The sequence below is a fragment of the Alexandromys fortis genome, unplaced genomic scaffold, assembly GCF_014885135.2.
Source record: "Alexandromys fortis isolate MF-2015 unplaced genomic scaffold, M_Fortis_MF-2015_v1.1 scaffold_29, whole genome shotgun sequence".
Classification (NCBI taxonomy): domain Eukaryota; kingdom Metazoa; phylum Chordata; class Mammalia; order Rodentia; family Cricetidae; genus Alexandromys; species Alexandromys fortis.
In genome coordinates, this window is record NW_026067891.1 from 12,578,514 (window position 1) to 12,600,092 (window position 21,579).

The following is a 21,579-nucleotide window of genomic DNA, read 5'->3' on the forward strand; positions in this document are numbered from 1 at the left end:
TCTGCCACAGCTTTCTGGGTAGCTGAAAAACAGAAGAGCTACAGGCGGGGCTAGAGATGTAACCATCACAGACAGAGCCTTTGCTGCCTTTCCCTGTGCACACCCTCCTTCCTGCTCCCCACACCACGATTACAGATGGGTTGTTTCCACCCAGAGCCCTAGACCAAGAAGCACACTGCCCTATGGGAGAAATCAGGACCACTGCCATTTTTCTAAACTACGTTATTTATCAGTTCATTGTAGAAATATAAGAAAAAGAGACCAGTATTTTTTTTTTAAAGAGATACTTGTAACCCTTCCATAACCTCACAATAGCCAGGAGGTCATTTTTCACTTAATGCTTGCCATTCTGTAATCTTCATTGTTCCCCATGAGGCCTGTGTGCACCCAACCTCATCACTGGCCCACCTGCTCTGCCAAACTTTATAGAGCATGGTGGTACCTAAGGCAGGTTTTGTTGGCACATATATGAAATATTTTGCCTCTGTGCCTAGTTAAGTCTGTTGACAGGTGATGATAATTTTACAATTATATAAATAGTACAAAGTGTCCTTTTAAATAATTCAAGTTGACTGGAAAGATGACTTGGGGATTAATAGCATGTGGTGCCCTTCCAGAGGACTTGAGTTCAGGTCCCAGCACCTACATCAAGTGCTCCAGCTATAGCTGTAGCTCCAGCTCCAAGGTAGCCAACATTCTGGTATGACTTTCGTGGGTATCTGCACATACATTGACATAGACACATGGACCTGGCATACATTCACATAGATACACACATACACCGACATTTAAAAATACAAAAAAGGCAAAAGTGGGGATGTAACCTAAGGAGGAAATCAAATACTTGGTGCAGCTGGCACAAGTATGGCAGCACTGTCTCAAAGCCTTTGTCTTCTTTCTGGACAGGGTCTCGCTTTATAGCCTGGGCTGACCTTGAACTCACTGAATATGCCTAAGGACTGGGGTTAAGTGTGTCCATCACCACACCCAGCATTTATTTGCTTTATGTGTATTATATGTGTATTCCTGGTTGTATATATGTACGGCATGAGTGTGCAAGTCCCTACATCACATGTTAGGCCCCCTGGAACTGGAATCACAGGCAGTTGTGAGCCATTCAGTGTATGCATGAGGAATCAGACTCATGTCCTCTGATTCTTAACTGCTGAGCTATGGCTTCTCCAGTTCCTGTTATTTTTCAAAACCAAACTATAAAGTTGAGGGTATAGCCCAGTGGTAGAGTGCTTGAGTTCAACACCCTAGTATTGCAAAACCAGCAAGCAGAAAACAATTATATAGCGTTCCGTTGAGAGCATCTGCTATGACTTAGTTTCCCTTTTATCTGTAAGTTTTTCTTCATTGAACCCCACTTGCTGAGCATAGATCTCCTGGAACTGCCTCTCTATACCTACGTATGGGTATGTCATTAGCATGTAATTCTGCAATGAGCTTAGGGGTTCAAGGATGGCGGGCCTAGCTTAAAGACTTCCCTTTTGGTGGACATCAGCTATGTTCCCAGTGTCTGAGTGAGTAACTAGAAGCTGTTTTTCTGATTTAAATTCTCAGCTGTGAGTAAACACCTCTCACTCACCAACTACCTCATCGTCAAGATTTAATCAGTCTCCTCATTCCTGACAGATTCTAAGTGTTCTCTCCCTGTGTTCTGAGGGCCTCTGTAAGTGCCTTTTAATATTTCCATTGTGTGTGTTAACGTTTCATTTGAGTTTGATGTATCAGAAATATTTTTAAAGGCTTAGCTTAATTAATTTGTTTCCCTGGCCTATTAGTTTATATCCTCCTTTACCTAAAGCATTAATGGCAAAGAGCGCTGACTCACAGGACTGAGTTCAGGGCTGTTGTAATTAGCTCGCTGCCTGAGGATGCCGAAGTGGTCCATCAAACCAGGGTGAAGTGCTGCCTCCCTGTTTACTGGGGTTTTGTCAGTGAGCTCTTCTGAAGCCACATTCTGTCCATTCTGTGTCCTGGAATAAGAGGAAGAAACAGATCCTGTTATCAAAACTTAAATTAATGAAAATGAAGGCAGAATTAAAATTCTATTGCTCAATTGTGTTAGCCACGTTTCAAGTCCAGTGCAGTCACGTGTGGCTATCCAGCAGTGGGAAAACAGTTCAGTTTTTGCATACACTTAATCGTGTGTCTGTGTGGCTCAGAGGACAACTTGTGGGAATCAGTTCCCTCCTTCCTCTGCGTCGGTTCCAGAGATTATCCTTAGGTTGTCAGGCTTGGCAGTAAGCACCCTTTCCCGCTGAACCCTAGAAGTGCATTTTAAATTTAATTTAATTCATTGAAATTGAAATAGCCACATAGGCTAGGAGCTTCAAATTAGCCAGCACATTTGTGGGGCATTTCTGTCTGTGCAAAAATCCCTGCTGAGCAGCCTGGTCCAGAAGTGGATTTTGATCAGGAGAGGAGAATAGCACAAGGTTTGGAATCTCTAAATTCCAGCTTCTTCTTCACTGAAGGGTGAGCTGTGTTCACCTTTGCTGAGCCCTAGGGTCCTCCCCAGGCACTGGGACATAGGATGCAGACTCCTCACAACCATTGTGAGTAGGGTGGAACATGAGAACAGCTGCAGAGCTGTCCTCTGGGCATTGACCTTCTGCCAACTCGAGTGGTGGGTGGCAAGTAGAGTCCCAGAGCTGCACTGTGTGAAACCCTCCAGCCTGTGGAAGGAAGCAGAGACTGTGGGAACTGATTCTTAACTAGCCAGGGTTACACCTAGGGCTCAGTTAAGCATGATTTCATTAAGCTAAGCAACCAAGTCCACCCTTGCTAGCTATATGTCTCCCAAGTGTCCATCGTCTACAACTTATACTGACTGCCTGGGGACTACTTGACCAGCTCTTTTCATTGCCTAACAAATTCAAATCTGCGACATCCTAACTCCATAGATCTGCTTCTGTGCACCAAGATGGAATCCAGTATCTTGGATTGGGGTGGGTGAGGTGGGCGGCTCAGTGTTGCTGTAGATCTTAAGAGGCTTTGGCAACATGGAGACCAGGCTTTCTTGCCACCCATTATTCCCTCCCACTGTCATGCCCAAATTTCCTCCTTGTCTTTAAGCTAACCTTTCTTTCCAAGCTGGTATATTTTCACTGCCAAGAATTTAGCAAGAGTAATATTTATGCCTCCTGACCAAAGTGAAGTCACCCGGCTCTTACTTTGTAAGCAGATGATCTCTTAGTACAGGCAGCCAAATGTCCTTTTCCCGGCTGTTCCAGATCATGTGACTTAGTGTGGTCCACAGGATCTTTCAGAATTAGGGTCTGATGGTTTGATTGAAAGTATCCGTGGAGGGACTTGCCCTGAACTTACAGTGGGCATTTCCTGCTGAGGCCCTGGAACTGACCCTCCTGAAGATCACAGTATTGTGATCTTGGCCAGCGGGATCTCAGGGCAGTTGCTGGTCCTGTCACTGCCCTGCTTTTTCATACGTAAGATTCAGGTAATTGCTTTTCCTGCTCAGATGTCTTAAACTGCTTAGCACAGTGCCCAGTGCCTATGAAGTATACATATACCAGTAACTTATTTAAAATTGACATGGGTGCACCTTTGCAAATGAACAGGATTTTGAAAATGGTCTATTTGCAGGATTTGCAAGGGCCCTTTGAAAGATTCTAAATAGGCTAAGCTAATCACTGCCTCCTCACTGTGCTAACAGTTTACTCTGCCCTGTCCTATGGGCCATCTGTACTTGTGGCTTCGTGAGGGCCCATAGCAGACACACAGTAAGGATATGGTTGATTGATTGATTAATAAATAATGGAATGGGTAAGAAATCCTGTTCTTTTTTTCCCCATATCTTCAGTAAACCCCCTTTCACATGTAAGCTCCAGTCTGGATTTTTCCTAGTCCCTAGTTCTTGGGCGTCTGTTTGTGTTCCTTAAGTGGCTTTAGTAAGTTGTCCTGACTGATATCCTACTGACCCACATATCGCAAAGGGCAAGTTTCTCAGCCTTGCCTTGTTTCCTCCTGCCTCTAGCCCATGACACACAACTCCTCCACCATATGACTTTGACATTCTAGTAAATCTACACTCTGGTCTGAGAGTCTCCACCTACACAGTCCTTGACAGTCACACTCTGTGTCTCCCTTTTCCTTCCTTCTGGCCTCTGAGAACAGGGAATAAGTGTTCAGTCTCAGCGCACCAGTGCCTTACCCAAAGCAGGCATCCCTTCTCCCCACACATTTATGAGAACTTCTGATGCATTTACATCATAGACAAAGTGTTTCTTCATTGTTATTTTGAATTACTATTATTGTGGATGCCACAGCAAGGTTGTGGCGACCTCTCCTTCCACCTTTACATAGCCATACTTAGGCCCCTAACATTATGAGTGCCTGAGTGCCTCTGCCTACCTAGCCATCCCAGTGGCTCCCAATTTATTTACTTTTTAAACACTTGTGTGTATGCATATATAATGGAGTGTGTGAGTGTGGGCACTGTAGAGGTCAGAACACCCTTGGACCTAGGCCCTTATTCCCACCTTAAGTCAGCGTGTTTTACTGTTCATCATTGGGTACTATCTGCCAGACTTCTGACCTGGGAGCTCCCCAGAATTCTCCCTGCAGGAATGCTTGAATTACAGATACAGCATCTCATTCTTACACAGGGTTTCTCTGTGTAGCCCTGGCTGTCCTTGAACTCACTCTGTAGACCAGGTTGGCCTTGAACTCCTAGATCCACCTGCCTCTGCCTCCCAAGTGCTGGGATTAAAGGTATATGCCACCACCTCCCAGCTTCATTTGCTTTTAAAGTGTATTTGTGTATTTTATGTATATAGAAGAGAATGCAGGCCTGTCCGCACAACTTCTTAGTCTCTGTTCTCAAATCCACCTTGTTGAGGCGGTCTCTTGTTTTCTGCCACTGCAGTATGCTCCAGACTAGCTGACCCAAGAGCATCCAGCACATTCTCCTCTCTTCCTCCCATCTCACCATAGGAGTGCTGGGAATTCAGACGCATGCCACCACCTCTTAACTCTTACGGGTTTCTGAGATTGAACTCAGGCTGGCAGGCTTTCACAGCAAACACTTTGGCCAGCAGAGCCATTTTCTTCTCCCCTGTTTATTTAGGTATATATGAGACATGGTCTTGCTAGGTAGCTCAGGGTGATCTCCAATTTTCAATTCTCCTGCCTCAGTCTCCTGAATGTGTCCCCAAATTCAGCTAAGAGACAAGTTTGCCACATGACTAATGTAAAATAAAGGAATGAATGAATGAAGTTCCCTTTCTTGTTTAATTCTTTTTTAAAGGTTGTGTTTATTTTTATTTTCTATGTATGGGTGTTTTCCCTGCATATATGTCTGCACACCATGTCTATGTGTTTCCTGTGGAAGCCAGAAGAGGACGTTAGAGCCCCTGGAACTGGAGTTACAGATGGTTATTAGCCACCATATGGGTGCTAGGAATCGAACTTGGTTTCTCTGCAAGAGCAGTAAGAACTCCTAACTGCTGCACCATCTCTCCAGCCAACAAGTTCGTTTTTAAGAGAAGCGGGGGGGGGGGGGGGGGGAGTCAGAATACAAATAAATGAGCGTGGCAGTATTGATTATGCTGAAGGCAGAGTTTGGTAGTTGAAAGGCCGTCTGACTGGGTGTGGTATTGTACTGGGGAGTGCTGGTAAGGTTGGGTTTATAGTAACCATACCAGTTTATATCACACACTCTGAAAGTGCTGTTCTGGTTCCAGAAGCTTATTGATAATCATTGTCAACACCAGAAATTTGAAATAAAAAGCAGGAAATTTGGTCTGTAAAGTATGAAGCTTTTGTATAAGTCCAAAGGTGTGGGCTATCTCCATCAGAGGTCTCCCATATTTTACTGTTAATGTTTGAAGTGTACTGGATTCCCACAAGCTAATTAAAAATCATCAGCCTGCTATGCCAGTAAGCATTCACTCTGAGAACTAATTTCTGCCAAACAGCCGTAAATGTGTCCCTAGTATGAAATTTAGACATTCTTTCCCATCAGAAAATAGGCATGTGGTTTAGTCCAGACCTCTTCTTTTGAGAAACAGGGAAACCAACTAAAGCCCACCTAGAAAGAACATGCCTTGATGGGGGCCACACAGCCTAGGAGGTAGCTCAGTGGGCTGCTGACCCAGACCCCCTCACTGTAGTCCCCACCAGATCTGCTTGCTCGTGCTGGGTAAGTTCACTTCTGTGCTAGGCACTGTTCTCTTTCCTGCGTTCCCTGAGACTCCATGGCAATCCTACAAACATGTCCTGTGCTTGCCACTCCAGTCCACGAACTCTTGTCTTAGAAAATATCTAAAGAGGAAATGTAAAAAGAAAGAGATATAGTTCTGTCTTCAAGAATCTTATACCCAGAAAGAAAAAAGGAAGGTGTGTCTCCTTTAGGAATCTCGGGCTCAGAAGATTACCCAGAGCAGGAAGGTATCTTCCTCACCTAGAAAATGCAGTGTGAACAAGACCCTGACCTCATCCTCTGGAGGGCTCTGTGAGAAGGCTGCTAGGCCACCAAGTATGATAGCCCAGCTCAGGCATTCCAATCTCTTCTTGGAAATCTGGACTCTTCCCTTCACTACAGGGTTAGGTAACTTTATTTACTCATGCCAAACAGGGCTGTTTTCAAAGAGGAAATTATGCAATGTGCTATGCAAATGTGCCATTCTGAGAGCAAAGCAGAGATAAGTGTGGTCACCACTGCAGGAGAAGATGAGATCTGCCCTGGTGGCAGACTGTATGCTACCCGATAAGGGGTTGTGCCACGCTCTACTTGGAAGTGCTGCTCATCTGGACCTGGTTTCTGGTAATTGCATTCTCAGCGAGCTGTCTATCTTTGAACTTGATGCTATGCTGGTGAGAAAAACAAGGAATGGCAGTTGTTCTGAGAGCTCCCTGCTCTGTAGACCGGGGCAGTTGGGAGGACAGGCTATGCCACCCTGCCTGCGTTTCTGGAGCTATAGGAATGGGAGAGGTAAAATTCTCATTCTATCCCCTTGAAATGAGTTTCTGGCAATTTTCCTAGGGGGAAATAAGCAGGGGATGGCTTCCTTGTGAACTTTGGGAAATTATTTGCATATCTGAGTAGGCAAGGAGTGCTGACTAACAAAAAGGAAGTGGCTGTGGGAAGCCTCACCTCTGGAGCAGCTGGAGCTGAGCCAGTTCCAGCTCTGGACAATGGGACAAGCACCTGACACCCTGTTCCAGCCTTGGACTCCAGTGTTTCTCCTTCCCATTTCTCCTGAGCTGTGTAAACAGCTACCCATCACATAGTAGCTGCCCAGTGAGCAAACAACAGATACCTATTTGTGTCTGCAGACTGGGTGCTAGTTCAGTGTTCTCAGTGGCACACTGAGGGCTAAGTTCCTGGGGGCTAAGAAGTAATGTCTCTGCTGGGGCATCAAACGGGTATTTGTGATGTGGGCATTTTATAGTCATTGGTCAAAGTGACATAAAGAACTCTTACTGGTAGAGCACTTACTTGCCTAGCATGCATGCAGCCTGAACTCCATCAGCAGCACTGGAAAGAAAGGATAGAAGTGATGGAGTGTCAGAAAGATGGCTTATCAGTTCAAGTACTTTCCATAAAAGCATGAGGACCAGAGTTTGGGTCCCCAGCACTCATATCAAAGCTGTAATCCCTGCTACTATCCAGCAACCTGGACAAGCTTAGGTTTAGCAAGAAAAGAGAAAAGTGGGGTGGAGGAGGAAGGCTGGTAACATGACTCAGTGGTTAGAAGTGTCCCTCAGGATCCTGAAGCAACCTGAGTTAGATCATAGGATCTCATGGTGGAAAGAGAAAACTTACTTCCTAAAAGTCCTAAAATCGTCACGTAAGCTTCACACCAATGCCATGGCACACACATATCCACACTCATGCACATACAGTGATAATATTACTAATAAATAAAATTTGCTTCTCAGAAAGAAGTGAGAGGGCTGGGGAGAGGCTCAGTGGTTAAAAGTGACTACTGCTCTTCCAGAGAACCCAAATTCAATTCCTAGCACCCACATCTGGCTCACAGTTGTCTATGACTCCATCTCTAGGGAGATCCAACAGTTCTGGCCTCTACAGGCACCTGCACTAATATATATACACACATACAATTAAATAAATCTTCAAAATAAAGACGAGAAGCATAATTAACAATCATATGGCATAGGTGTTGAGCACCTTCTTGTATCAGACATGATGCTGTGGCTTATTTGCATGTGATCTAGGAAGTCAATTTTAATTTGATGAGCCATTTGGAAGGCATTCAAGCGTGCAGCCAAGTTGAAAGCGATATGCAGTGAACAACACCCATGTACCACCTACCTGTTACCAAACATATCCCACCATTCTTTTTTATCACCCATCTACTTCTCTACCCAGAAGTAGGTAGCAGCTCTACCTCCTAATTTTATGTATTTGTAAGTACTGGGAATATAATTCATACCTGTTAGGCAAACACTCTGCTACTAAGCTAACCCCAGTCCAGTCCTTACTTTACAAAATTCATTTCAATGCAAATCTCAGACCTTCATACCCTTCTCCCTAATACTTCAGCTTGCATATCATAAAGTATAGCTATAAATAACTGGATTAGCCTTGCCTGCAGGTGGGGGCATCTGAAGGAAGTCCCAGCTGAGGCTTGCTGCAGTTGGAAGATGAGGGAGTCTACACGAGCCCTCAGGCCATTGGCCAGGAGCACTCGAGGCTTATGCTTACACACACAACTGTGCTTACAGGAGGGAAAGCAAATGTCTCTGTGTCCAGAAGCAGAGTTCTCACAACAGTATCTCGGCCAGCTGTGAGCTAAAGTGAGTGCAGAGGAGGTCCAAGGCCAGGGGGAGGGCAGTGAGGGCTGCTGAAGCAGCAGCTGCCCAACAGGTTGCTGTTGAAACCTTGAAGCCAAGCTCCAAGCTCAATTTCCCTTGATTGACTGCACTTCAGCAAACTGCCTACTCTCTGTGTACTAGTTGCTGCTATTCTTTACAAACCTAAGGAATACCAGTAGCACACCTTTGCCCCTTACTCCTGAAGAAACATTTGCAAACCCTCTTCATCCCAGAGGGAGGGATCATGCTTCATGGCTGCCCTTGTACTGGGAAGGAATGCTTTAGGGAGTGTCAGAGAAGACAGAGTCATTGATTGCTGCTTGCAGCGAATACCCCGTAAGCTGTTGCTGGACTGATGGCGAAATGGTTACTTAATTTTCTTCAAAGGATTGATTTGACTGTCGGGGTAAGTTCTGGGCCTAATTGAGTGTACCCATTCATACCTCATTGCTAACCATCTGGGTGTCAGGAACCATGTTCTCCCCAACACACACCCTGATCTAGTTCCTACAAGACTGTTCTGTTGACTTGTAGACTTGACTGGGGCCTGGGCCTTGTCACTCCAGCCTCTCTGGGTTACATTAGAATCAGCCAAGCTTCCTATAAGGTGCTCATTGTTAGCTCCCACAGAAACACAGTGGGAACAACTTCTATCCATCATTTCATTGTGGAATGAATGGATTTTCAGTGCTATGAAAGACCAGCTCCCTCATTGTGAGGCCAGTCCCAGAAGTGACAGATGAAAGATTCATGGTCCACGTATACCTCTAGAAAGAGGCAACTGGAAGCCTCACAATTTATCCTGCTTATAAGAGTAAAAGAAACTGAATGGTGGAATACAGATTTCGACAGGAGGATCTGAGTCTCCCGGTGAAGCAGGACCTTGCCTGGGCAGCCTTGTAACACACAGGTGGCTTGGACTCTCAGTCTTCAGGGTCTGCCCACTGAGAGTTTATGCCAGTCCTGTCACCTTTGGCATCCACCTTTGGCAGCTAGCCCAGGTTGGAGATGCCCCCTTCTCTGAAGGGCCAGACCCCGCTCTGGCCATATGCAGAGGACATGAATCCTAGGTTTCAATCAGTCTGCTTGGGGTAGTGCTGGGTACGTTATGCCAGGCTGGATACCTTCACCATGTCCTCTGTTAGTGTGTCCCTGAGAAAGGAAGTTATTTAACCCACAGTTTGTTCTTTGTTGTTTTGTTTGTTTTCATGGTGTTCAGGGTTGCGTTAAAGTGGGAGCACAGGGCCTGGCATACAATGGCTTTTGTCATTAGTGGAAATTCTGGGGAGCAGGGTCACCCTTTAGATCATCTTTGTATGCTAGCTTTAGAGAACATGCAAAGCTGGGAATGGAGTGACATCCCCACACCAGTGTGCATCAACCCTCCATGTCTTTACCGGCCTTGTGCTGCACATAGGGCCCTGCTATTTCCTGGTAGCATGTGTGCAGAGAAATGAAGCCGACTTAGGTGGATGTGCAGGAGAAACCAGAGGTGGTCTTTGGAATCAGAGGCCTTTTGGTGTGCTAGCAGCTTGGAAGGCTAGCTGAGGCTCTACAGTCTTGCGATTCCAGATGCCTACTCAAAAGAATCAGGGGACCTCTACCTCAGCATCTCCTTACCTCTTAATAACATAATGGTGTGTTCCTAAAACACATCCAAGTTCCTAAAACTTAGGGGTGCACACTATATTGCTACTCTGAATCCCAGTCTTGGCCTATAGCCTAAGGTATCAGATTACAGAATTCCAGAGTGTCCTGGAATTCCAGTTACCTAGAAATCCTGCTGAAAAGGACTTCCTTGGTTCTAAATGTAGCCCAAGCCACCAATGCCAAGAATTAAATTATGTACTGGTATCCATATTTTATTAGGAAAGAATCACTTAAATACAGCTAAAGTCAATCAGCCCCATTTACCATTTACTACTCTGTAACAAGCTACAGCTTGTTCAAGGGAACTGTGGAAGAAAGAGAGCGGCAGCCCAGGGGCTGGAAAGAGCAGTGGGTTGAGAAGTTTGAATCTCAAGTGCAAGCACTGGAGTCTTGAGCAACCTTTATCCCATCTACAAATGCTTCTTCAGAGCCAATCACTGCCTCCGCTCATGATCTCCTGGAGGAGCACCGAGTGAATGCAACAGGCAAGGCCCTATGTCCTTGGGGCTAGTTCAACAAGGATGGAGGAAATGTAAATTTTCAGAGCAACAGTCATTGGGGTTGGTTGCGGTATGACTGGGGATGGGGGCAGAAAGGCCAGGATCTGTATAGGCTGTATGTCCTATGGCACACAGGAGTTCTGAGACACAATTCCAAACCTGACTGCTTGTCTCCCTCTGAAGAGACTCACTTGGTCAAGTTCCTGCTCTCAGAGGACCTTACTCTAGAGGCTTGGATCAAGGAATTTGAGGCACTTTGCCAAGTATTTGACGTAGGTTGGAAAGACATCACAACCACTCGTGACAAAGATCCAGCTGGGCACCATTCCATGTCCTTCTCCTAGAAGTACTGCAGGATCTTCAGGCTGATTTCATGAGTGGGAAACCCGAGTCTCAATGGGAGGTAACCTGCCGGGAGTCCCACTGTTATTGGACAGCACTGAGGTTTAAACCTGGTCTCTATGGTCCCAGTCTCTTTCTAACAGACCAAGTGGCCCTGATTCTGCACTTCATGTGATGGCTTCCATGCCCCTTTTCTCTTTCTTTCCTACATCTTAAACATCTATTGGGAAATGGTTTTGGTTTCCTGGAGTTTCCCCCCTCCCCATAAGACTGGGGCATCTGGAAGAGCCAGCCCTGGACTAGGGTATAGCTCAGTACAAGAGCGCTTGCTTAGTATGTGTGAGACCCTAGATTTAATCCCTACTTTTAGAATTTTAATTGGAACTGAATAGAGCACAGAATTAAAACAAATCACCTTTCTAATTATCTCTTGCTGAGTAACAAACCATCTTCTAGCTTAATAGTTGAACACAATGGCAGTCATTCATTTTGCCCACAGCTATCTAGTCTGCCCAGGGTTCAGAGGAAATTGCCTACCACTGCTCTACATGGCATCAGCTAGATGTCTAGCCTGGACATTGTCAGGTCAATGGCAGGGGACAGGGGGCTGCTGACAGTGAGCCTGGGACATTGGTTGAGAGCTTGCCAGATCATTCTGATGGCCTTACATCAGAAATTCGGTGGCATCATTTTTGCTGGTACCTCTGCTGCTCTGAGGCCTCTAGGTTTGAGGACCTTGATAGGAGAATCAAATCCCATTGTAAAAAGAGCAGGTTGGGCTGGGCGGTGATGGCGCACGTCTTTAATCCCAGCACTCGGGAGGCAGAGGCAGGCGATCTCTGTGAGTTCGAGGCCAGCCTGGACTACAAGAGCTAGTTCCAGGACAGGAACCAAAAAGCTACGGAGAAACCCTGTCTCCAAAAAAAAAAAAAAAAAAAAAAAAAAAAAAAAAAGCAGGTTGGGCGGCCATTCTTGGAGAGTGTAGCCTACAGAAAACTCTGCCCCTAGGGCTCCTTCAGCCTGTTCTGCTACTCTGGGAGGATTGCCTCAGGCAGGTTTGTTGGCTTGGTTTGGGCTTTTTTTTTTTTTTTAGCTTTTTATAGTACTGAGGATTGAAGCTAGGGCCCAAAGCATGCTTCACAAGAACTCTGCTACTGAACTATAGTCCCATAGATTGACGTGGTTCTAAGACTAATTGTTTTAATCTCCTTTTTGATAAAAAGAGCGGGCTGGGCAGTGTGTGGTAAAGCATATGCATAATCCCAGCATTGAGATGCTGAGGCAGGAGTACTTAGAGTTCAGGGTCACACAAAAACAGGGACCTGGGAGAGATGGCCCAGTCAAGTAAAAAAGCACTGGCGGACCTGTTGGGATCTCCAGCATCCACATAAAAAGACAGGCACATGACATGTCTGCAACCTCAATACTGGGGGGGAGGGGCACTGGAGGATTCTTGCAGCTCATCATCCAGCTAATCTAGCGCATGAGAGAGCACCAGGTCTCATAAAAAGGTAGAAAAGATCTGAGGGAGACACCCAACATTAACCTGTGACCTACACATGTGCACACATGTGAACATGTGCTCGCATACACAATATGCACTGGGGAGGGGCAACCTCGTGTACAATCTGCCTTCTTTCTCTTTTTCTTTCCTTCTCTTCTTTCTCTTTCCTTCTTTCTTCTTCCCTCATCTTTCTTCCTTCCTTTTCTTCCTTCGTTTCTTTTTTTTTTTCTTTGACAGAATGGTTTTTTTTATTTAGCCCAGGCTGATCTCAAACTCTTAAATCTCCTGCTTCCCTCCCATGGCTACCAGTGTGTGGAGTCCAGGCACAAGCCCCAAGCCAGTCAGTTGCCTTTTAGCATGCAGTAGCAGCTGTTTCCCACTAGAAAATCAGAAGACCATGTATAAGCTAAATCACCCCACAGCTGGCTGGCTTTTTCCACTTGGCAGTATGATCTTGAGATTTCCACACTGAGTAAAATGAACCTTTTTTACTCAGGTTCCTTCTCTCTTACTTCTGAACATCTGAGTCCTCACAACGCCAGAAGCAGCCCTCAGCATCCCTGGGCATCGCTCTTGGCCCACGCAGCTGAGTGTTTTTCTTGGGAACATAGCAATTTCTGGGTCATAGGATGTGAAACTTTCAGTTTTAATGAATAATGCTAATTTGCCCTTCAAACCGGCTGTGCTCATTTCTTCTCCCATCAGCCTTTGAGAATGCCATTCTCTGCATCCTCAGCAACACCTGATGTTATCAGCTACTCTTCTTACTGCCAGCCCACTGGGTAGAAGATGGTATCTTGTTTTGATTTTGTTCCCGACTTCTCATGAGGGCAGGCCCCTTTTTGTGTTCATTAGCTGTCCCTATCTCCTCATCTGTGTCCCTTACGGTCATTATATGGTTCATCTTTTGCTATTTTTCTATACTGTTTTCTGAAGTGGTTTCTGTTATTGTTTTGTTTTGTTTTGTTTTGTTTTTTGAGCTGTGTGGCCCCAGTCCCCTTTTTACACACGCGAGTTGCCCAGAGTAGTTTGACCTTGCAGTCCTCCTGCGCCAGCTTCCCATTGTAGCTGGGGTCGCAGGTGTGATCTTGCTGTTATGCCTAGCTCCTTCAGTATTTTCTAATTATATTGTTTACAGTTATTGATAGTGTGAATGTACGTGTGTGTTCACACATATGTCACAGCATGTGAGAAGATATCAGAGGACAACTATGTGGGTTCTGGGGATTGAACTCGGCTCATCAGGCTTAGCAGCAAGTACCTTTACCCACCCCCCAAACCATGTTACTAGTTCCTCTTCAGTGTTTCTCAGGGGAGTTCCAGGTCCAGTCCTTCTGAAGTATAGTCAGAAAGGGGTCAGGGAAAGTGAAATGGGCACTCAGGCTGGAACGTGGTATGCTAGGGTGGCTGGAAGACCTTAGGTCACCTGCACTGGACACTGTAGAGAGCCATACAGGGAAGCTCCTGAGGTTGCCACACCCTAGGACAGAGCTGCCTGCCCCTGAATCCCTGCTCCATGCCCCCGTACCTCACAGGGCCTCAACACACTACTGTACTGCCTTCTGATTCCCAGAAGAATCACACCCATTCTCCTCAAGATGGAGAGTATGGGCAAACTGGGGTTCCGCTTGGTGGCTCTCCAGACTCTTCCTGCAGGTGAAACCTCCACATGAGCTTGGACAGGACTTCTGAAGGGACACCTGACAGTCCCACGTGCAAGTCCCACCGAGCCAGTGTTTGTTTGCATGCTTCTTCAAGTACGTTGCTCCTGGTTAGTCTTTGGATGCCACTTCTTCTCTTCTTTACCTGTCCCCACCATACCCTCCTCTGCACACTGCATTCTTATTTCTTATGAAGTCTCCGTGTCTTCATAGGACTTTGATGTCTCAGTGACAGCTCTGAAAACTGTTCCACTTTGGGGTTTTATCTTTCCTTTTTTGTTGTTGTTCTTTGTGGTGACGGTGGTAGGTCTTTTTCCCTGAAGTCCTTAAGACAGCTCAGTTCTGTGAGGTAGTCGGACTGCCTGTCAGTGAATCCCACTATCCCCAACAAACTCCAAGTCACCAGCAATTGGGACTGGTCTGACCTACCGCGAGTGCAAGGGTAGAAAAAAGATGTATTGTCCAGGTGTAGGGAAAGGAGAAAGGAAAAGGGAAAGAAAATGCAGGTGTGGATTTTGGGGGGCTATGGGTTTTGTTGTTGTTGTTTGTTTGTTTGCTTTGGGTTTGGAACTAGGTGGATAGGTTGGTTGGTTGGTTGGTTGGTTGGTTGGTTGGTTGATTGGTTGGTTGGTTGGTTGGTTTAGTTTTTTGAGACAGGGTTTCTCTGTATAGCCCTGGCTATCCTGGAATTTACTTTGTAGACCAGGCTGACCTCAAACTCAGAGATGTAACTGTCTCTGCCTTCAAGTGCCAGAATTAAAGTCATGCACGACACAATGCCTGGCTTTGTCTGGAAATAAAAGATTCTCATTGGAAAATATTTTAAATGTTGAGTAAAAGAAATAAGCCTCACCTACCACCAAGTCGATACTTCTAAGAATGAGCAAGATGGCTTTCACACTTGATAATTAAAAAGACAAGAAACCCATGCAATATGGAATTAAATATTCAAAGGGACTGGAAGATGGTAAAGTGCTTGCCCCACAAACATTAGGACTTGTATTCAATCCCCCGGATGTGGGTAGTATACACTTAAAATCCCAGCTCTGAGGAGGCAGAAGCAAGTGGATCCCTGGAGCTCACTGGCCAGCCAGCCAGCTTAGCTTTATTCATGAGTCTCAGACCCTAGTGAGAGACCCTGACTCCAAAAATGAGGTGGTTGCCTCTTAAAGAATGACACCCAGGCTTGATCCTGGCATCCACATGCACATGCACATACACCCACATGTGCACACAGATGCATACCACCGAAAGAAACAAATTTTAAAGAAAAAAAATAGGGTTGAATATAAACCAGACCTGGTGTCTCATGCCTTGATTCCAACACTTAGGAGGCAAGAAGATCATAATGAGTTTGAGGCTAACCTAGAATATATAACAAGACGCTGTCTAACAGTTCTATATCCTTGACTGGATAGCTGGAATGAAAAAGGGGATTCTTGCCATAGATAACAAGACAGGACACGTGCAGGTCCAGGCAGTTGCACCCATTTGGGCTGGCATTTGCTTTAGGGAATGATGTCTCAGATGTCATATACCAAAGAGGAGATGGATGCATGAAACCCATTTATATTTAAAAAGGTGGGGGGGCAGGGAGAATATTCTGGAAACATTCACACAGAAGCCATATTTCCATGCAACTTAAACCTCAAAGAGCAAAGCCGAACTGTATCCTACTAGGGTGGCCTAAAGAGAAAGGCCAGTTGAAAAGCGGAAAACGGTCTAAGAGGTAGAGTGCCCCTTAGACAGTACTCAGTCCAAGTTCGTTGCCATTTGTGTTTGGAGCTAGAACGTATTGCCTTTGTTATGTTTCCCTTTGCCCAGAAGATTGCTAATTCTTTGTAGACATACTGTTCTCACATCTCAAAATCATGAAACTAAGTGTTCTACCCTCTTTTTTTCATTTAATTTATAGTGGTTCCCACTGTTGTAGTTTGTAAATACCACCACCACCCCCAAGCTGGGAATAAAACCCAAACCTAGATAAAGCCTCACACATCTTAGGTAAGTGCTCTACCACTGTACTACAGCTCTAACCTCACATAAGCACAGTTTGTGCGCATGTGTGCTAACAGAAATCAAACCTATGGCCTTCTATTTGCTAGGCAAGTACTCTACCACTGAGCTACATCTCCAGACTCTGTGATTTTTACCTTAGGGTTTTTTGTTGTTGTTGTTGTTGATTTTCAAAAGCATATCTTAAATACTTTATCATTTTAAAGTAATTTTAAGCAATAGAGTGGTACATGTAATAAAAATACTTGGAAAGCAGAGGCAGGTGGATCTCTGTAAGTTCAAGGCCAGCCTGAACTACAAAGCAAGTTCTAGGTTAGCCAGGGCTAAATAATGAGACCCTGTATCAAAAAATAAATGTGTGTCTGACAAGATGGCTGAGTAGATAAAAGCACTTGCTGCCAGTCCTGAGGACCCAGGATCAGTTCTCAGAGCCTACATAGTGGAAGGGAAGAACTACCTCAGGCTGTCCTGACCTTCACACACATGGTGGGATGAGTGTTAATGCGCACACATAACTAAATAAATGTAATAAAAAGCGATTCTTTTTAAATGAAAGTTCTTCCATTAGTTCTAGTGCTCCTTTACACACTCCCATTGCAGTTCCTACTTCCCTCCTCACTTTGAGCCACTGCTCAAAGTTTAGTTGAGTATAGTATTACATGGGTTTGTAATTTTCCATCTGATGAGAAAAGTCAGGGTCAAGTTGTTCCCCCATTTGGGGACATTTGGGGGTTTTCCTGGTTTAGCTATCTATTGAAAACATAAATGAAAGATTCCACTGGATGGAACTCAGCCTGGACTGCAGATATGATTGACGACTTATGTTACTCGGGTGACTTTAGAGTCATTGGTGCTGAATAAAACCCATCTGGATATAAATTTCAAGTAGAAGAAGGGGCCTGCAATGTGCTCAGGAGTGCTATGTGGACGGTTCCACACTGAACACTTCCTAGCCACGTTCTTTTCTGTACCCGATATCCTGAGATAAAGGACCTTCTTCCCATCTAGCCATGGAAAGCCATGGTTCAGAGGAGTCCAGTGCCTGACCCAGGGTCACACTCTACATAGTTCAGAGCAGGGCTCTTAAGTTTTCAGACACCAATTTGAGGATTTGTAGTTCTGCTACAAAGAGCAGGGGACCTTGATTTCCTGTCTTTACATAAGCAAAAACCATTATCATAGCTATAAACTACCTTCAACCCAAAAGAAATACTGGGCTGAGTGGCCATGGGGTCTGGGCTATTAGGTGGTGAGTGTTTTGGTGCCTGGGATTGAACCCTCATACATGCCAGGCAGGTTCTACTTCTGAGCTCCACCCCTACTCGGTTGTTAGTTATTTTCAAACTGTAGCTTGGGTACCTAATACCCAATGGTTTGTGTGCTTTGTGTCAGTCCCAATAAGCATTGCTTTGAGAACCTAAGAAATCTGAGGCCTGAAAAGAGGTGAGGAAACTCCTAGCAGAATTGGCTTCAGAGGCACTCAAGCCCAATTGTGTGTGATGCTGGGCCCCTCAAGAGACATCTGGACAGCTGAGTGAGGCCTCATTCTGCTCTCTGCTCCTCCTCCTAGATAACAGTGACCTGATCGCATGCACAGTCATCACCAAGGACGGCGGCATGGTTCAGCGCTTCCTGGCTGTGGATATTTACCAGATGAGCCTGGTAGAGCCTGATGTGTCCAGACTCGGCTGGGGAGTGGTCAAGTTTGCCGGCCTTCTTCAGGTGAGAGTCTTAAGAACCCGTCTGCCTTCTCAGCCAGCTCCACACACGCATGCCTAAGCGTCAGTTCTATAATCACTTCTAATAACACAGGAAGGATCTGCACAAAAGCCAGAACACTGCACAGACAAAAGCCAAGTTCCCTTTACTGAAGCCTTAATCCTAACGTTCTCCCCTTCCTTCAGGAGCCAGCCCGTTGTCAGGCTGATCCTTCCAGATCTGCTTCACTGCCAAGTGCAAGTAATAAATGTACTGTTTTTTAAATTGCGTATCCAACCAATTGTCAATCAAACTTGATGGAGAAGGACCACATTGTTGAAATAGGAGCGGCGGCAGGGCTGCGTCCCCGGCACCCGGCCGCCCGCATGGCTAGCTTATGCCCAGAAATAATTACACGGAAACTGTATTCTTTCAAACACTGCCTGGCCCGGATAGTTCCAGTTCCTTATGGCTAGCTCTTACATATTGTTCTAACCCATTTCTAATATTCTGTGTAGCCCACGAGCTGGCTTACCAGGGAGGATCTTAACCTGCGTCTGTCTGGAGCGGGAGAACCATGGCGACTCCTCACACAGCTTCTTTTTCCCAGCATTCTCCTCTGTCTACTCCGCCTACCTAATTTTCTATCCAATAAAATGGGCCAAGGCAGTTTCTTTATTAATAAGAAATCACTCCCACATCACCACATGGTTGTATACATTTATAATCTCAGCACTCAGGCAGTAGAATCAGGATGGTATCCACAAATTCAAAGACAAACTGGTCTATTTAATAAGTTCCAAATCAGTTGGGTAAGTCCATGTAGCAAGACCTTGTCTCAAAATAAAATGAGGGTAGAGGTAGGATAGGAGTGAAGATAGGGTGCTGGGGACGGGGTGTAGCTTAGTTGATAAGGACTGCTTACCTAGCATACAAGTGGCCCTGGATTCTATTTCCAACACTGCATAAAACTGGGTATAATCATACATATCTATAACTCAGGAAGTTAGGAGGTAGAGGATGATCAGAAGTTAAAGTTCATCTTTGGCTACCCAGGGAATCTGAGGCCAGCCTGAGCTACATGAGACCCTGTCTCAAACAAACAAAAACAGACTAGGTGTTGTGGCACACACCTTTAATCCTAGTGCTTGGGAGGCAGAGCCAGGTGGATCTCGGTAAGTCTAAGACCAGCCTGGTCTACATAGCCAGCTCCAGTCCAGCCAAGGCTACATAAAACAAACAAAAACTTCAGAAAGAAATATAACCAGGCAGTGGTGGTGCACATCTTTAATCCCAGCCGTCAGAAGGCAGAGGCAGACAGAACTCCAAGTTTGAGGCCAGCCTGGTCTTCAGAATGAGTTTCAGGACAGCCTTATCTTTATTCTCTAAATAACTGTTTACACAGCATCTATATGGCATGAAGTCTTGTGCATCATCTAGGGAGGGTTCAGAGTCTACAGGAAGATGTAGTAGGTTATATGAAGATGCTGTGCCATTTAAAGTAAGGGACTTGAGCATCTGCAGATTTTGGTGTCTCCGTGGGTAGGGGAATACCCAAGGGATACTTGTACATGTATTTGAGAGTGTATATAGATTTTTATGCCTGGCTTTTCTCCTAGTCTGTCTTGGAGTATGTCTAGCAATTTTAGCATTTGCATACCTGCTGGTATTCTTTTACATACTGACCACAGCCTCCCTCTCCTCATTCTCCTCTCCCAATTCCTCCCCCCCCCCACCCGCCCAGCTCCCCCACCCCATCAATCCTCTCCTCTTTTGTCTCCATCCAGAAAAGGGCAGGTCTCCCATGAGTATCAATAAAACATGGCATATCAAGTTACAAGTCCCCGTGTATTAAACCCAGTATGAAGAGTAAGGTCCCAAAAAAACAGTAAAAGAGTCGAAGCAACCCCTGTTCCCGCTGTTAGGAGTCCCACGAGGGCCAAGCTACATAACTGTAACATATATGCAGAGGGCCTAGGCCAGTCCCATGCAGGCTCCCTGGTTGGTGCTTCAGTCTCTGTGAGCCCCAATGGGCCCAGGTTAAATGATGGTGTGAGCCTTCCTGTGGTGTCCTCGACCCCTCTTGGTTCCTATACTCCTTTTTCATCATCCTCCACAGGAATCCCAAATCCCACAGGAATCCTATCTAAGGTTTGGCTGTTGAGTCTCTGCATCTGCCTCCCTCCATCAGTTGCCTCTTTGATGACAATTGGGCCAGGCACCAGTCTGGTTCAGGCTTACCTATCCACCATTATCAGAAGTCTAAGCTGGGGTCCTCCCTGTAGACTCTTGGGAGATCCCCTACACCAGACTTCTACCCAACCCCAAAATGCGCCCCCAGCAGTCTCTTTCAGCACTCTCCCCCTCCACCCCCCAACCAGATTGCTCATGTTCCCATCCTCACCTGCCCTCAGTCCACTCATGAAATCTCTTATATTTCCCCTTCCCAGGGAGATCTAGGTGTTACCCCCGTGAACGTTCTTGTTATCTAATCTCCCTGGATCTGTGGACTATAGCTTAGTTATGCTTTATTTTACAGCTGTATCCACTTATGAGTGAGAACATACCATGTTTGTCTTTCTTGGTCTGGGTTACCTCACTCAGGATGATTTTTTTTCTTGTCCCTTCAACATGTATAAATGTACCACATTTTCTTTTTCCGTTCCTCAGTTGAAAGACATCTAGGATGCTTCCAGGTTCTGGCTATTACAGATAAAGCTGCTATGAACATAGTTGAGCAAGGGACCTTGTGCATCCTTTGGGTATATGCCCAAGAGCGATGTAGCTGGGTTTTGTGGTAGGTCGATTCCCAGTTTTCTGAGACACTGAAACCACACTAACTTCCAAAGTAACTGTACAGAAAATCATTAGGTCATACTTCAAAAACCTATACTCCACAAAATTAGAAAATCTAAAAGAAATGGACAAATTTCTTGATAGATACCGCTTACCTATATTAAATCAAGATCAAATAAATAATTTTAAAAGATCAATAACAACTTTACCTAAGTTAAATCAAGATCAAATAAACAATTTAAATAGCCTGATAACTCCTAAGGAAATAGAAGCAGTCATTAAAAGTCTCTCAGCCAAAAAAAATTAAAAAAAAACAGGCCCAGGCCAGAGAGTTTTAGTCTAGAATTCCACCAGACTTTCAAAACTAATACCATTAATTATTCCACAGAATAGAAACAGAAGAAACATTGCCAAATGCTTTCTATGAGGCCACAGTCACCCTGATACTCAAACCGCACAAAGACCCAACAAAGAAAGAATTACAGACCAGTTTCACTCATGAACACAAATACAAAAATACTCAATAAAATACTGGCAAACCAAACCCAAGAACAAAAAAAAAAAAAAAAAAAAAAAAAAAAAAAAAAAAAAAAAAACAAAAAAA

At 45.1% G+C, this 21,579-nt stretch overlaps 1 protein-coding gene across 1 annotated transcript in view; it reads left to right on the forward strand.

Annotated features, from left to right (window-relative positions):
• The window catches only part of Clec16a (C-type lectin domain containing 16A), a 229,553-nt gene that overhangs the window by 147,081 nt on the left and 60,893 nt on the right, over positions 1-21,579 (forward strand). The window contains exon 18 of the mRNA XM_050136455.1: positions 18,052-18,203. Coding sequence (XP_049992412.1) covers positions 18,052-18,203 — 152 coding nt within the window. The remainder of the gene's footprint in view (positions 1-18,051; positions 18,204-21,579) is intronic.